The 18,725-nt window shown below is 35.6% G+C and overlaps 1 protein-coding gene across 1 annotated transcript; it reads left to right on the top strand.

The window, feature by feature from the left end:
• The first annotated feature begins 1,408 nt into the window (after positions 1-1,408).
• Positions 1,409-1,885, top strand: LOC103328664 (uncharacterized). The gene has a single exon (XM_008231071.2). It carries the CDS (start codon positions 1,409-1,411, stop codon positions 1,883-1,885), a length of 477 nt encoding a protein of 158 aa, XP_008229293.2.
• The last annotated feature ends 16,840 nt before the right edge of the window (positions 1,886-18,725 follow it).

Consider the following 18,725-nt stretch of genomic DNA (forward strand, 5'->3'; position numbering starts at 1 on the left):
TAGAGGGTCGAAATTAAAAAGAATCTTCTGCAACTGTCAAACCTACGTAAAACTGATAGCTTTTGCTTAAGAGAAATGGTTTCGCAGTAAAATAATGAAGATGTGCCTGTGTGAAAGGAACAATTGAAACTACGTACCACTCTCCTAAACCTATCATACGTCCGTAATTAAAGTATGTAAACACCTCAACAACTATGTTGTTCAATCCTAATTAATGACATAATTATAATTGGTAAATGGCTATGGCCCATAAGTACAAGTAGTAGAAATTACATAACCAAGTTCACATTACAACAAAGAAGAAAATACGTACTAAGCTTATCTTTGTTTTATTTGAAGATGTGAAGCACGCCTTTTCTTTTTCTTTTTTTTTGTGGGGTGTTGTTAAACGAATCCTAAAATTAACTGAGTACACTCTATGATATAAGTACACCGTAATATTTAAATCAAAATGTAAAATTAACTAGGTACACCCTACACCATAATACTAATTAGTACACCCCATTTTACATGAATTGGTCGTCTTCATCAAATATGTTCCTGTCAACTCCTTTTCCCTTCATCAAATCTAAACCGTCAGGGATACACCCACTCATTGAACCAAATTCATGAGTACTAACCAGAAGGTCTAAAGATGATGATCTGTCTTGAGGGTTCTTCTGTATGCTGCAGATGTAATGGGAAAAATAAACAGTCACATGCCAGTGAATTAGATATGTATAAGGTGAAGTATGCATGTAAATATCTTATTAACGGGCAGACGAACAAAACTCGGGGAGAACTCATCTGATGGTGCAGAAGGTGGTGGACTTTCCACAATTCCCTCCAAAAGTTCATAAAAGCTTGGCCAGCTTTGCTGATCAAAATGAAATAATATTTAAGTTGTTTTCACGCTGTTTGATGAATAACCATGGATTTTTGGCAAGGGATTATGTTCGGCAGCTTAAATCTTTTCTCCTCTCAAAGCTTTTTCTTCATTGATGTCAGGAATTATGGAAGTGATAGAAAAAAAATTTACATTGACAAAAGCTTTGAATTTTTATCTCAAATATGTTTGGAATCAAACTCGAAAATTCTAATTTGATTAGGGTTCAAATATATTGAGTAGGGTGTACTTATTAAAATTACTTTTGTTTCACAATTCAATATATCTTTTTTGATCATTTTATATTAGGGTAAATTAGTAATTCAATAAATAGTTTGGTAGTATGGTGTATTAAGTTAATTGTTCGTTTAACAGCACGATTTTTGTGGATTTAATTTTCTCTGTTATGGCGGGCCAGTACAGCAAGAAAAATAAGTGAAAGCTGCATGCATGGTTTGGGTTTGCTTATTATAAATAGCACAGCAGGTTGTAGCTAGGAAAAGCAATAAGCAACGAGAGAGAGAGAAACAGAGATCATCAGAAATGGCAGACTTACCAAAGTTTTTTGCCCTTAAGTCAGTCAGGAACCAGAAATACGTGGTCCTCAAAGACCAATCCACCGCAGAGCTGCCAAATAGGCTCGAAGCCTCCGGAGAGGAAAGTCACAGCAAATACGCAAGGTTCAAAGTGGAGAAGGACGTAAACCAACCCAGTCTGGTGCATATAAAAAGCACGTACAATGACAAATACTTGAGAACGGCAGGCCAAGACAGTACGTGGATTGTAGCCGACGCTGACGAGAAACAGCCAAATAAAAACCTGTGGTCATGTACACTCTTCAAGCCTGTGGTTTTGCAAAAACCGGCACCGTATGTCGACGGCGTATACCAGTTCGTCCACGTGCAATTGGGAAACCTTGCAGAGCCAAAATCTGGAACCGACTTCGATGATGCCCTCGCTGCCGAAAGTGCAAGACCCACCAATACCCCTGCCTTCATTGTCGAAAAACTTCCAGGATGATCATCCTGTTCAGTTAATTAGATGTTTGTGGGTAGCGTCACTTGGAAACCCTCACGAGACTTCACTCGTCCTATCAGGGTCACCTATAGGTTTAAAAGGCTTATTGCATACGCTAAATGCAATCACGTTCCCTGCGAAAGTGGCATTTTCTTAAGTTTTCCTTATGTTATGATTTGGGTTTCAATAATATTGCATGCAGCTGCTGCTCATGCATTAATTTATGTAACCTAGCTAAGACTATCTGTGGGAATAAAAGTTGTGCTTCTTTCGTTTTACTGTTCCGATCTAGATTACTTGATGCATTCATGCATTACTTCCATGATCCAAGATTACTCAGGTCCTTGATTATTACAAGACTAGTGAGAATAATTGACATTGAGAATTATCAAGCCAGATAAACAATAATAGTGCAATCCATGCATTTCAAGGTACGCACATTAGAAAATCAAAAGGGGAATTAAAGATTCAAACAAAATTCTCAACAATATATCAACATCTTAGAACTTTTGTTCCATCTCCTATAAACATTTATCATTTAATCGATAAACGTATTATTGATAATACACATTGATCAGAAACATGCATAGGTAGTTTCTTGATGATACTGATATGAGAATTCTGACAACTGCAAAGCTCTGGCAACTTCTAGTAGTTTGATTAGTTTCTTATTTCCACTAATACGGGCTTCATCAAGTGGAGTGCTTCCCCCATCTGCAATCAGGAAGTAGACTAATTAGAAAGGTTAAACATGCATCACTACTACAAAGGCAAAGACGACGGGAATTCACCGTCGTGTATTCGGTTTTCAAACCATCGTGAAATCGACCGACATCTATTTGAGTGTCAAACCACGACGCTGAATCACCGTCGTTGTTAAAACAAACAACGTCATTAACAAATAATAACCGACGTCTTTGTAATGGAAAAAGAGATAAAAAACCAGTCGAGGATGAGAATAGACGACCAATTATAACAAAAGCGTCGTTAAAAAGGAAACATATGACATATATTAACAGAACATGGCCGCAAGATATACATACAACGACGAAAACTAAAACTCACCGCCGTTAAATATACCTTTCACGACAAAGAAAAATATGACGTCTTTAAATACATAATCGACGACGTTATTGACTCCTACTACGTCAGTATCTTTACAATAACCGTCGTGAAATGAGTTTTCCACTTCGATTTTTCTATTAATGATGACGTGGAAATAGATGTTTGGGTCATTACTTACGACGCATATATTTACACTGACGACGTTCTACTAATAAACAACGTTGGTTCCAAATAAATAAGAGCCGTATTACAGAATTTATACGTCATTTTTTAAAATATAATCGTCGTCTAATGAATCTGAGACGGCAACGTTTCTCAGTCCACCGCCGTGTAAAATAGCTTTAACGACACGATCTGAAAATAAATGACGTGGAAAATATGTTGGGGTCATTACTTACGACACATTAATTAATAAAGACGACGTTGTCGTCAATATACTACGTCGTTATCATGCAAAAGACAGCGTGTTTCATAATTTATACGTCATCATTAACAAAATTACCACCGTCTAACTCCTATTAGACGGCGTTGTTTATCCGAAATTTACCGTGTAAATAAATTTTAACGACATTATCATAAGAAAAGAGACGTGGATACATTCATATAACGTTGTTTTTGTAAAGGAACAATGTCCAAATATATCTTAACGTCGACAAATTTACCAATGGATTTCAAATACCGCCGTGAATTCGTCCTTTTCCACTTCGTTTATGAAAGAACATGCGACGGGGTAAAGTTAAGACGACGTCGTCTTTTGTAAGGTTCAGGTTAGATATCTCGTCTTTTAGACGTCGGTATTATGGGATTGGAGTCGTGTTATTTGGAATTACATGGCGGCTCTTTATGCTTCTCCGATGTGATATCCTTAATAATTATTTCACAATAGCGTCGTGGTTCTTCTTTGTTACGTTGCTTTAAGACGTCGGTGAATATATTGCGGTCGTTGAATGCTCCAAAACGTCGTTTTTTATTAGAACAGACGTTTGTTTTTCACATTTTTATCAAGACCGTCGTGTTTGTAATCTTGAACCAGTATTTTTTGTATTGATTGTTTTGTGGCCAAAACTTGTATAATGAAAATGAAGAAATCACATTACAATATATTACAAAATTAATGTCATACACTGCCAATTACATAAGCATCATTCAATCCATATATCTTCACATCCATCTCGAATATTTTGACTCCCAAACTCACCCACTAGTTCATCAAATGTGTCAACATTTGGCATCCCTCTAGTAAATGGCTCACACTCAATTCTCACATCACCTAAGACGTCATCACCAATAACATCATTATATTCTCCATTAGGCATTGATAACACTACCGACCAACCACGATGCATTAGGTCATCAACAAAAAATACTTGTTTGACTTGAGAAGCCAAAACAAATTGGTCATTCCTATGTCCAGTTTTTGTCAAATCTACAAGGGTAAATCCAAGTTTGTCGACTACAAGACCAGAAGTACTATCTATCCAATCACACCTAAAGACTGGGATTGTAAACTTTTGGTAGTCACGGTCCCAAATTAATGACACCATAGAAACTCATATTTGAGAGAATTGGGTTTTTATCCTTGGCACTAGCAACTTGCATGGTATGTGCAAGTAAATAAACTCCACTATTTTGAGTTGTCCGCACATCATCTTGTGCCTTGATGTTAAATTTAATACCTTTAATAAGATAGCTCCTATATGATGGCACTGCCATGTTTGGACCAGCTGCTAGCCACCTTAAATTTTTGATACGCCATGATTGTCTTCCTCATGAAGTTCACTTTGAACCTGCAAATTAATCATATCTTAATTCAATCTAACATAGAAAGAAGAAAATTAAAAGTCCAATATGTTATTCAATAACATATACCTTGAAGCGTAGCCATTGAATGAAAGTGCTATTGTGCTTATCCTGCAGCCACTTTGTTCTCTATGTGCGTATCTTGCACACGCGCCATTTTCTATGGTTGTTTCAGTTGGAACTTCAATTGAGGAATATCTCAAATAACTTGTTTGAGGGACACCTTTATAGGATTCACTTTGTCTTATGTTTCAACAATTCAAAATGTCTATTATTAATCTTTAATTCTAATAAATATTTCCGTAATAAAAATTTGGTATTACCAACAATCACTTAATTTTTATTTCTAATTATTTTCAATAATTTATTGATATCCAAATAATGAAATTTTAAATGATGAAGTTGTAAATTTTATCTTTTAATAATTTCCATATATGATATTTGAATTAATTCATTAAAACACCCAGCGAAAGGTGCAATTGGATAACCAATGGAAAAATTAGTTAAAATGTTTAATAGTAAATATTGGATTGTTAAACTTGAACAAGAAGGTATTTTTTTCCCTCCCATTACAATTGGGTAGATTGAGTTGTGATTTTTGTGATTTTAAATGTGTACAACCAACTAGCTATTGGTTTGGTGGTACTTCTCTTTCCAATGTTAGAAGAAGTCCCAAGTTTGAATTCCCCCTCCCTTATTGACAAAGGGTAAATTATTGAGTTATTGACCGAAATGGTCCCCCAACTATTGCCAAGTTTTATTTTGGTTCACAAACTAAAATTTTCATTTCAATAGTCCTCCAATTCTCCATTTAGTATCAAAATGGTCCCAAGGATTGAAATATCTGCAGATACACTGATATATCTGCCGATATATTGGTATTTTCAACTATCGACACCGATACAGGGGGGTAAGGCCATATCTTCTCTTGTATCGACGACATATACCCGATAAGTGCGATATCCCCAATATTTTGCCAATATCCCCGATATTTCCCGATACCCATAATAGAACCCAAAAAAAATTTAGAAGTTTGAAGGCAATTGAAGCAAATTGAAACCCAAAAATAACTAATCCTTGCCTTGAACCCTAGAATTTATTAATATGAAAAATCTACGCACAGTCCACTGCCCACATACCTCCAATCAATCTGAAGAGGACATGACGATCAGTTTTGGATCTATGAGCATAGGAACTAGACCTAGTACTAACTCAAATGAATCTTTATGGTGGCTATGGTTATGTCATGTCTGATTATAGTGGAACTAGTTATGGAGCTCAAGATGATAAAAAAGATTATGAACCTACTAGTTGGTTAATCCTAACTATTCCATATATGGGAGGACAATAGGGAGCTCAAGAGAGACCTATGTGCACCATGTTCAAACATGGCTTATAAACTACTCGAGTTACATGACTTGGCTGCAAATCCTTCCTCAACCCACCTCTCATGGCTGCAAATCCTGATTTTGAAGAGAAGAAGGCTGACCATCCACTACTACAAAAAAGGAAAAACACGACGGGAATTCACCGTCGTGTATTCTGTTTTCAAATGGTCGTGGAATCCACCGACATCTTTTCCATAACCAAACCACAACGATGAATAACCGTCGTTGTTAAAACAAAAAAAGTCATCAAAAAATAAAAACCGACGTCTTTGTGCTGCAAAAAGACATAAAAAACAGTCGAGGATGAGAATAGACGACCAACTCCAACAAAAAAACGTCGTTAAAAGGAAGCAGATGACATATATTAACGAACATGGCCGCAAGATAAACATACAACGAGAACTAAAACTTAACGCCGTTAAATAAATATTTAACGACAAATATAAATACGACGTCTTTACAATCATAATAGACGACGTTATTGACACCTACTACGTCACAACATTTCCCACAACCGTCGTAAAATAAATTTTCCACTTCGATTTTTCTATGAATTATGACGTGGAAATTGATGTCAGGGTCATTACTTACGACGCATGTATTTACAGAGACGACGTTGAATTGGATAAATAACGTCGGTTCCAAATAAATGAGAGCCGTATTACAGAATTTATACGTCATATTTTGAAAATAAACGACGTGAAAAAAGATGGTGTCATTAACTATGACACAGTAATTTATAATGACGACGTTGTAGTCTATATACAACGTCGTTACCATTAAAAAGACTGTCGTCTTTAATAATTTATACGTCTTCATTTAAAAAATTGACGTCGTCTAATTCATATATCTTAACGTCGACAAGTTTAATGGACTTCAAATACCGTCGTAAAATAAATTTTGCCTTCGATTTTTCTATGAATTATGACGTGGAAATAGATGTCAGGTTCATTACTTACGACGTATGTATTTACTGAGACGACGTTGAAATGAATAAACAACGTCGGTTCCAAATAAATGAGAGCCGTATTACAGAATTTATACGTCATATTTTGAAAATAAACGACGTGGAAAAAATGATGGGGTCATTAATTACGACACAGTAATTTATAAGGACGACGTTGTCGTCTATATACAACGTCGGTACCATGAAAAAGACCGTCGTGTTTAATAATTTATACGTCTTCATTAAAAAAATTAACGTCGTCTAATTCATAAATCTTAACGTCGACAAATTTAATGGACTTCAAATACCGTCGTGAATTCATCCTTTTCCACTTCGTTTATGAAAGAACATGCGACGTGGTAAATTCATGACGACGTCGTCTTTTGTAACGTTCAGGTTAAAGTTCTCGTCTTTTAGACGTCGGTGTTATGGGATTGGAGTCGTGTTATTTTGAATTACATGGCGGTTCTTTATGCTTGTCCGACGTGTTATCCTAGGATAACTGTTTCACAATAGCGTCGTGGTTCTTCATTGTTACTTTGCTTTAAGATGTCGGTAAATATATTGCGGTCGTTGAATGCTCCAAAACGTCGTTATTTATTAGAACAGACGTTGGTTTTTCACATTTTTATCAAAACCGTCGTGTTTGTAATCTGGAACCAGTAATTTTTGTACTGATTGTTTTGTGGCCAAAACCTTTTTCACATTTTTATCAAAACCGTCGTGTTTGTAATCTGGAACCAGTAATTTTTGTACTGATTGTTTTGTGGCCAAAACCTGTATAATGAAAGTGAAGAAATCACATTACAATATATTACAAAATTAATGTCATACACTGCCAATTACATAAAGCATCATTCAACCCATATATCTTCACACCCATCTCGAATATTTTGACTCCCTAACTCAACCACCACTTCATCAAATGTGTCAACATATGGCATCCCCTAGTAAATGGCTCACACTCAATTCTCCATCACCTAAGACATCATCACCAATAACATCATTATATTCTCTATTAGGCATTGATAACACTACCGACCAACCACGATGCATCGGGTCGTCAACAAAAAATACTTGTTTTACTTGAGAAGCCAAAACAAATTGGTCATTCCTATGTCCAATTTTAGTCAAATCTACAAGGGTAAATCCAAGTTAGTCCACTACAAGACCAGAAGTATTATCAATCCAATCACACCTAAAGACTGGGATTGTAAACTTTTGGTAGTCAATGTCCCAAATTTCTTGAATGACACCATAGAAACCCATATTTGAGAGAATTGGGTTTTAATCCTTGGCACTAGCAACTTGCATAGTATGTGCAAGTAAATAAACTCCACTATTTTGAGTTGTCCGCACATCATCTTGTGCCTTGATGTTGAATTTAATACCTTTAATGAGATAGCTCCTATATAATGGCACTGCCATGTTTGGACAGTGCTAGCCACCTTAAATTTTCTGATACGCCATGATTGTCTTCCTCATTAAGTTCACTTTGAACCTGCAAATTAATCATAACTTAATTCAATCTAACATAGAAAGAAGAAAATTAAAAGTCAATATGTTATTCAATAACATATACCTTGAAGCGTAGCCATTGAATGAAAGTGCTATTGTGCTTATCCTGCAGCCACTTTGTTCTCTTTCTAAATTTTGGATAAGCGGTCTGGATGTGGATCATATGTTGCCTACATGACACACAAAATTCAAGTATTACGGTCCCAAACATATAAGATAAACATAAGAAATAATTTAAAATGGAAACTTAAAGAATAAAACTCATACGTACTCGATATAAGGTAGGACTTCCTCCGTATTCTCCAAGACATATAGATGTGCTTGGTTCAATAGGTCCCGATCAACTACGCTCACTGTGCAACCTGATAATGGCTTTGAAACTCCCATCTTTTGGCTTGAAGGCACTCCAACTGTACTAACATCAGATAAATGCTCGGTACAAAACTCTACAGCTTCTTCAGCTATATACCGCTCAGCAATGCAACCTTCGGGACGAGTACGATTCTGAACATACCCCTTTAGCACTTTCATATATCTTTCAAACGGATACATCCATCTAAAATATACTGGCCCACACAGACGAACTTCTCTGACAAGATGTACTACTAGATGAACTATGATATTAAAGAATGAAGGGGGAAAGTACTTCTCAAGCAAACACAAAGTAACTACTACATCTTCTTTCAACTTATCTAGCTTGGAAACATCAGCAGTCTTTGCACATATAGCATTGAAGAAGAAGCACAAACGAGTTATTGCATACCTTGCAGGCTTCTCCAAAAGCAGAACGAATTGCCACAGGGAGCAATTGTTGCATTAAGGTATGACAATCATGTGATTTAAGGCCAAGAAGTCTTGAATCTTGTAAAGATACAAGATTTTTATATTTGAAGAATAACCTTGGGACCTTCATACCATACAAAGAATTGCAAACCTCTCTCTTCTCTGCTCTTGACAAATTCCAAGGCCCGGGAGGCAAACGAGTACGTCTTTCTCCATACTCGGGTTGCAAATCAGTTTTGACCCCATGTTCAATAAATCTAATCGAGCAGCAATCCCATCTTTATTTTTTCCAGGATCTCCAAAGCAATGTACCAATGATACTATCGCAAACATTCTTCTCAATGTGCATAACATCTAGGACATGCCTCACAGGAAGGTATTTCCAATACTCGAGATCAAAGAATATTGATTTCTTCTTCCAACAAACTCTGTCACCATCTTCAACCATATGCAGCACTTCTTCTCCGGTTAATGGCTCAGGGGCGTGCCATATTCAGGTTTCCCATTAAAAGCTGCACGTTGCCTCCTATATGGATGATTGATCGGTAACCATTTTCTATGCCCAATGTAACAAATTTTGTGGCCATTTTTCAACCTGTGACTAGGTGTATCATCGCCGCATATTGGACAGCTTTATATCCTTTAACAACACAACCATATAAGTTTCCATAGGCGGGGAAATCATTAATTGTCCACATTAATGCAGCTCACGATGTAAAGTATTCTCCATTATGTGCATCATACACTCCTCCAATCCCATCCCACAAAGATTTTAAATCATCAATCAAAGGCTCCAAGTAGACGTCTATATCATTTCCGGGCTGTTTAGGACCGAAATCAATAAAATCAACATCATGAACTTTCGTTTCATGCACCATGGAGGGAGATTATATGTAACTAAGATAAGCGGCGCAACTATATCTGCTACTTAGAGAGCTGTGGGATTGAATCCATCGATGAAAGAGCCAATCTCAAGTTTCTCGGCTCATTACCAAACTCGGGCCATTTATCATCAAGAAGTTTCCAAGACGGAAATCCGCTGGATGAGACATATAACCGTCAATTGATTTTCTAGCAGCATGCCAAGTCAAACTCTTAGCGGTCTCATGTGATCGAAACATCCTTTTAAACCTTGGAATTGGAGGAAAATACCACACCACCTTCGCTGGCACACCCTCTTTCAAGATTGAATCTTTGCCTTCCTTCCACCTTGAGATACCACAATTAGGACAATGAGTTAAATCCTCATACTCCTTCCTATACAAGATGCAATCATTGGGGCATGCGTGCATTTTCTCATAACTCAGCCCCAATGCACACAAAGTCTTTTTCCTCATACATAGAGGCTGTATTGTATTTCCTTCAGAAGCAAATCGCCTTGAAGTATCAATAATTACAAAATGACATCACTCATCCCATATTTTGCCTTCAAATTATACAACTTCACTAATGCGATAACCGTGTACTTTCTACAACGGGTACAATGGTTGATCTCCATCCCCAATCACATTGGCAAACTCATAAGGATCAGATCCAAAATCACCAAAATCATTATCATCCATCTCTATTTCTTGGACACAAAACTGTACCTACTATGGTCATCATCTTCTTCAACATTTCTACTAGCATTAGTAATTTGCTTCCCAAGGTTCTCAGTGAAATGTCCAATTCTTATAGCTTTGGTCAACTCCATTAAAGTATAAGTGATCCCTTATAATTCCAACCCCAAACAATTTCAAATTAACACATTTAACACATGGACAGCGGATATGTGTGGTAGTTAGAAGATTTTCTCTGAAAAGTTCAAAAATGCTTCCACCTAACTCATATGCCTTGATCTTCTATCCGAGTGCATCCATGACTTATCCATCTCCGACACTATACCCTATTATATATAATAAAGTGAAAAGACAAGTAATGACCATCACTATAGCATATTATATAAAGTCTAATAGCAAGTAATGTACAGAGACGGCGGTTTTAAACAAAAGCAGATGTATTTGACATATATAGACGACGGATTTTACGTCGTCTAATTATAACGACGGTAGTTAAATAACACCGTCGTGTATAAATAATAAAAACGACGGTTTAAAGTAAAAACCGTAGTATAAAACGCGTCGATATCCAGTTTATTTTCAAGATCCCAAAACCCTATTAAGAACACAACATAGACATGAAACCAAGCAAGAAACCAACATATACATGAAACCAACATATACTAAGCATGAAAACAATAAATCCATTCCCAATTCAACATAACAGAGAGTGATTAAAAGATCCGACAAAATGAAATCCATTCCATATTCAACATAGCAGTGATCAAGAAAACATTAAACAGAAAATCCATGAACCCATACCTCCAACAACATTATTAACAAATCGCAAAACATATACCTAAAACCCTTTAACAAAACAACGTAATATATCATTCAATGAATTTACAAGGGGAAGAGAGGGTTTGTACTTACAGTTGGCGAGCTCACAGATTATGACCAAATTGGATTTGACACAGGCTGGCCCAACTTTGAATTAGAGATGAAGTGAGAGAGCGAGATGTTATGTTGCGCGAAATCTGAAAATTTTAGGGTTCAGGGTTAGAAGTATAAAAATAAGAGCTAAATCTGAAAATTTTAGGTCCCGCGAATATTTTAAGAAAGCGCGCTTTTTAAAACATCGACCGAAAAAACACGCGTCGTTAAAATTTAACATTAAACATGACGCTTATTACATTAAGGACGTCGTGGTAAAACTATGTACCACGCAAAATCAAAAAAGGCGTTAAAACTATGAAAAACCACGTCGGAGTTAAGTAATTAACGACGTTGTAAATAATAATAAACGACTTACGTGTAAACAAAACGTCGTTTAAAAGAGAAACCACGTCGGATTTTTCACCATACGATGTAAACTCAATATTACACGACTCAATCACCGTCGTTAAAAGTAATACCCTAAACTTTAAAACCATAAATTATATATTTGTAAAATTTAATTTTATAAAATTTTTATGGTTTTACATCCTAATAAATAACAAACATAAACCCTAAACCCCAAAAATTATACTTTAACCATAAACCTAATAAATAACAACCCTAAACCCCAAACCCTAAACCCTAAACCATCAAACTATATAAGTGATGCTATGACTCACCAAAACAATTTTATTTTGGTTGGTCATTTTAAACTTTTATTACACAAACTGCATTTTTTTGGGGTTAGGGGCAAGAAAATATATCAATGACTTCATAGGAGTTGAAGTTGAATTTTTTGAATTTATTTTAAATTTATTTTTAAAATTTTGAATTAAAAATAATAAAATATTTTTATATCAACAACAAACCACGGCGGGGTTAAGTAACTAACGACGTTGTAAATAATAATAAACGACTTACGTGTAAACAAAACGTCGTTTAAAAGAGAAACCACGTCGAATTTTTCACCATACGACGTAAACTCAATATTCTACGACTCAATCACCGTCGTTAAAAGTAATACCCTAAACTTTAAAACCATAAATTATATATTTGTAAAATTTAATTTTATAAAATTGTTTATGGTTTTACATCCTAATAAATAACAAACATAAACCCTAAACCCCAAAAATTATACTTTAACCATAAACCCTAATAAATAACAACCCTAAACCCCAAACCCTAAACCCTAAACCATCAAACTATATAAGTGATGCTATGACTCATCAAAACAATTTTATTTTGGTGGTCATTTTAAACTTTTATTACATAAACTGCATTTTTTTGGGTTTTAGGGGAAGAAAATATATCAATGACTTCATAGGAGTTGAAGTTGAATTTTTTGAATTTATTTTAAATTTATTTTTAAAATTTTGAATTAAAAATAATAAAATATTCTTATATCAACAACAAACCACGACGTTGTAAATAATAATAAATGACTCACATGTAAAAAGGACGTCGTTTAAAAGAGAAACCATGGCGGATGTTTCACCATTTGACGTAAAATACATATTCCACGACTGAATCACCGTCGTTAAAAAGTATTAACCTAAACCCTAATAAGCGACTTACTTATTCAAAAGGGCGTCGTTTAAAAGCAAAACCATGGCGAAATTGTCATCAAAGCGAGCGTCTTATATACGTCCCATCACGTCTAAATATCATTTCGTCGGTTTTTACATAATTATATCGTTGGAAAGTTATTACACGTCAGTTCATAATTTGTTTTTCTTTTATATTATGAAAACCTCAACAAATTTTCAGGGAAAAAAAGGATGTATATTATAGACAAAATTTGTACATTATATATTATAGACAAAATTAGTACATATAAAAATATCAAGTGTTCCAAAATCCTCTAATCCATATGAAGGCAAACAAACTCGCCCATTCTTTCCTGACTTCATCAATGGCTGCTTGGGGGTATGGCGCTTGATCTTTTCCCTTGGCAAACTGCCTCCATAAACAATGATTATTAAGCTTTACAAAATAAAAGAAATTCGAACACAGACGGCGTTTTTTCATAACCGACGTAGTTTATCGATTCAACGACGGTAATTTTAAATGACCGTCGTTGATAATACAAAAAACCACATAAAATGTTTCTGAAAATTTTATTCTTACCTTCTTCTCAAACTCCAAGGAAGGATCCATGATGATGTCCCTCATGAAGCGCATCACATAATACCCGCATTCGACAACTTCTTTGGGTTGCTTTGGTGTGCTGGCGAGTTTTCCAAATTGGTGCTTTACGGCCTGGTTTGCCTATGTGGGAATTATAAATTTTTAAAGCACGATCACGATATTTTTGCCCCCTCATCAACCACACGATTTCCAGGCGAGGATCCAGAAAATAGGCGGTTTCCCTCTTTGCCCTCACAATCAGCAAGACCCAATGAGCGGCTGCACAAAAATAAAATAAAAAACGACGGTTAATATAAAAGTCAGCACGAGAAAAAAGCGGCGTTTATTTATAAAAACCGACGTATTATATAGTTTCACACGACGTAATAACTTAATCATCGACGTCATTATAAATTTATCACGACGATAATTAACTACCGACGTGGTTAGTTGTTTCAAACGACTCAATAAATAAATAACCGACGTGGTTAGATGTTTCAAACGACACAGAATTAGTTAAACAGTTTTATAAGTGGTCAATTAGTGAAAATCATACAAACAAAATCCTTTTAAGGAGACTAACCCTGGATTGTAAGGCATCATGAAAATCTGTTCACCATCTTTTTACGAAGTCGTTGGCTACAATTCGTGACCCAGCGTTGGCACTAACTTGAGCAGGGTCGATAAAGCCAACCATGCTGCACATATTTGCTTCTCTCAAAAGATCATATAAGCACCTAAATATATAAAACAAGCGACGGTTATTTATACACAAACGACGTATTATACAATTTCACACGACGAACTGAAATAGAAACAGACGTGATAACTAATTTATCATGACGGTAAAAAATAACGACGTGGTTAGTGGTTTAAAACGACGCAATAATTAAACAAGCGACGTCTTATGATATAATGTTTGATATTTGATTAGGACAAACCTCATATATACTGCAACCACAGTAGCCCCAATTTCTTCCATGCACTGCAACTTTGTGTAATATCTTCATGCAAGACGAAGGTACTTCGATCTGCACCAAACACTTCCTTCTCAATGTTGAAGGTCATGATCTTCCCCTGTGGCTTTAGTGTAGTTTCCACATAACCACAAAGGGATTGTAAGGAAGATGGCACCTCCACATTTGAATAATCAACTACTTCATTACCCTGTTTAAAGAAATAAAGCAAAATAAAATGACGTGGTAATTCATTAAAAACGACGGTTTAAATTAAAAAACGTCGTCTGATTATAATTTAAACGACGGTAATTAAATACCGTCGTTTTAGATAATTTATTACGTCGTAGAAAATAAATTCCGACGTCTAATGTGAAAACAAACGACGGTTTAAAGAAAAATATCGACGTCTGAAATGTGAAAAACAAATTAAAAAGGCAAAGTTATGAGAATATACCTCCTCGTCATGCTTTTCTTCATCTTGTTTTTCTTCTTTCTTCTCTTCATCATTTGTGTCTTCCTTTTGCCTTCATCTTTTTTCTCTTTTTTTTCTTCCTTCTTCCCTTCATCTTTTTTCTCCCATCTTCTGTTCATCTTTATTTTCTTCTTTCTTCTCTTCATCTTGATTATCTAAAGCCCCAGATTTCTGTTTTAAATAATAAAGAAATATATATATAAGACAGATTATGCAGAGTAAAAAAATTAAATCAAAACGTCGTGGTAAGGCATAACATAAGACGGTATGTAAGAATTATGGACGTCTTAAAATTATTAAACGATGGTAAATAATAAACGTCGTGGTAATTGTATATTACGTCATTAAAGACTAAAACCGTCGTCTAAAAACCACAAAGTACGACGTCTAATGGCGTGTAAAACAAGTAAACTAAATACGACGTGGTATTTAAATAAAAACGACGGTTTATTTATAAAATCGTCGTGGTATGGTTTAAAAATGACGGGTTTATTCATAATAACGACGTCTAATGTTTAAAAAAAAACAGAGAATTCAAAGTTCAGATATGTTACCGTTTCTTCCTGCTGTTCCCCATTTCGGCAGATATCATCCTCTAAATGTAGGGATCTCACTTCAGCCCCAGAACACTTGCTTTACCAGACATTGGATTTTTGAGACTTTGCTGTAGACCTTGGTTTTGATAGGGGCTAGTTTTCGGTTTAAGCATGCTTGGATCAAAATTGGGGATGAGGTGGGAAAGCTAACTTAGTAAATGTTCCCTCTCAGCCTCTACTAATTGTTTGGTTCTAGCTTCCATCTTCTTAGTCTCTTCTTGAAGGACAATTCTTACACTTTCCTTCAATTGATCAGCAAACTTTACCCTCTGTGGTCTAGGTAAATTGAAGAATTGCCTAGGGGAAATCCCAGCACCTACCCCTCTTACTCTCCCTGGATGCTCGGGACCCAAAGCCAAGGTCAACACATCATTACTGCCGATTAAACTCAGGCGCCTTGACCACTTGTTTTTGCAATTCATCCTAAAACAAAGACATACAAAAAAGTCAGCACAAGAAAACACACGACGGTTATTTATAAACAAACGACGCATTATATAATTTCACACGACGCACCAATATAGAAATCGACGTTATAATAAATTTATAACGGCGTTAATTAAAAGCGGCGTGGTTAGTTGTTTAAAACAACGCAATAAATAAACCACCGACGTCTTATGCTGTAATTACAGAAAACAGAGTTGTGATTCTAGATTTAGATCTTTCACGACGTTTTTGAAAACATTTCGACGTAGTAATAACATTAACACAGAAAAAATTAACCACCGGCGTCTTATGCTATAATTACAGAAAACAGACTTGTGATCCCAGATTTAGATCTTTCACGACGTTTTTAAAATATTTCGATGTAGTAAAATCATTCACACGACGGAAAAATATAACATAAGACGTAATAAGAATTATACACAGTTTAATAAAAATTTAAAACAGAGTGTGTAGGCTTACAATTAATTTTGCTTTCTCTGCCACCTTTGGATCCGGGATGTTACCATGTTTGTCCTGTCTAGCTTTCTTCCATAAGGTAGATCGATCAATTTCTACCCCAGGCATGGTTTCCTCCAATTGATCCTCCAAACCAACATATCCTTTTCGAGACAATCGATGATTGTACTCAAGTTTCTCCCTAATCTGTGAATGTTGAGAATGCACAGACTCAAATTCTTTGGATAACCTTGAAGCTACAAAGGCAACCCATTCTGCTTTCTCTATGAATTTATATATTTCAGGGGGTTGGCTTAATTTCTCCCTCTCCTTGATGTATGGAAGGATATAATGCCTCGTCAGTGTAGACTTGAAATCCTTCCATTTCTTGGCAGCAGAAGATAACACCGAGGTCTTGCCCCCTTGACCTACCATAAAAGCCATGTCAACGGCTTCCCAAATCTGCTCCTTTATATCCTTGGGGATTTCAGCCCATTTCTTGTCCACAAGTGGGACTCTGGAGCGTGCCAACACACCAATGTAGGACTGCATCTCAGTATGTGCAGGGCCACATCCTTTCCCTCTTTTATTGTACTCAACAACTGGCTTGATTTTCTGCAATTTTCTCTTCACAACACGAGGCATTGTGCTCATACCTCGACTGACTTTGAATCCTCGAGAAATTGTTGTCGTCTTTGTTTGGTTCTGTCTCAGCAGATGAAACAAACTTCATCTTCTTCAAGGGCTTGTCTTGAGGAGTTACCATTCAAGCTCCTTACCTCCATTTTTTGGAGCGAGTCCTTACTTTGGTCTTGAGAAACCATAGTTCTGAATAAACAAACCTGCAAGTGAAAATATTTCGGGAAAAAATTAGAACACAAGCGGCGGTTATTTATAAACTACGACGTCGATAAGATTTTACGGCGTAATAACATAACATCAGACGTAATAAATGTTTAAAGAAGAAACAATATAAATGTTTAAACAACGTGAAACAATATTAAATAAGATGTAATAAGAACTTATTACAGCGATATTTACACGACGTCGTGATATTCATATTAACACGACGTAAATATTAATATAACGTCGTGTTATGGATATTCACACGACGTGAATAATAAGCTACCGTCGTATTTATAAGAAACCAAAAACATTTTTCTTTCTCTGTGAATGTTTGATTGCAGGTTTAATTTCTCTGAAACATGGTTTTTGTTTTTCCTAATTTGATAAAATACAAAGAAAAAAAGCTTTGGCATCTTTTTATAGACGACGGTATCTTAGTATAACGTCATGGTATGAACATTCACACGGCGTCAATAATGAGATACCGTCGTCTATATAATATACCAAACCCTACTTTCTTTGTCTTTGTAATTTATCAAATTAGGAAAAACGAAAACCGTGGTTCAGAGAAATCAAACCTGCAACTAAACAAGCAAATAAAAAATTGACCGTCATTTTAAAAACAACTTAGATCAATTTTAAGACGACGCTAGGACGATCGAACCGCGTGGTCTACATATTTAACCACGTAAATAAGAAGCTACCGTCGTCTTATTTAGTTGAATTAGTTGTGTTCAAAGTTGAAACTTTCCCTCTCTGTCTGTGTATTTTATCAAACTTGGAAAGAATAAAAATGATTTTCGCCAGAAAAAAGGTAAAAAGATTTTCAAAACAAAAACCGTATGAGCATGCAAAATAGCAACAAAAATAGTGAGAAATGAAAGCTTACCTTTTGCGTGCAATGAAAGCTTTCTCTCGGATTTTGGTGTTTAAGTTCATAGGCGACGACGAAGACAAGAGGAAGACGATGAGATACTCGACGATGCT

The sequence above is a fragment of the Prunus mume genome, linkage group LG4 (genome assembly GCF_029339155.1).
Source record: "Prunus mume cultivar Tortuosa linkage group LG4, ASM2933915v1, whole genome shotgun sequence".
Lineage (NCBI taxonomy): Eukaryota > Viridiplantae > Streptophyta > Magnoliopsida > Rosales > Rosaceae > Prunus > Prunus mume.

Bases quoted from the DNA above. Each gene is read 5' to 3' on its own strand.
- LOC103328664 (XM_008231071.2), top strand. From the start codon at position 1,409: ATGGCAGACTTACCAAAGTTTTTTGCCCTTAAGTCAGTCAGGAACCAG.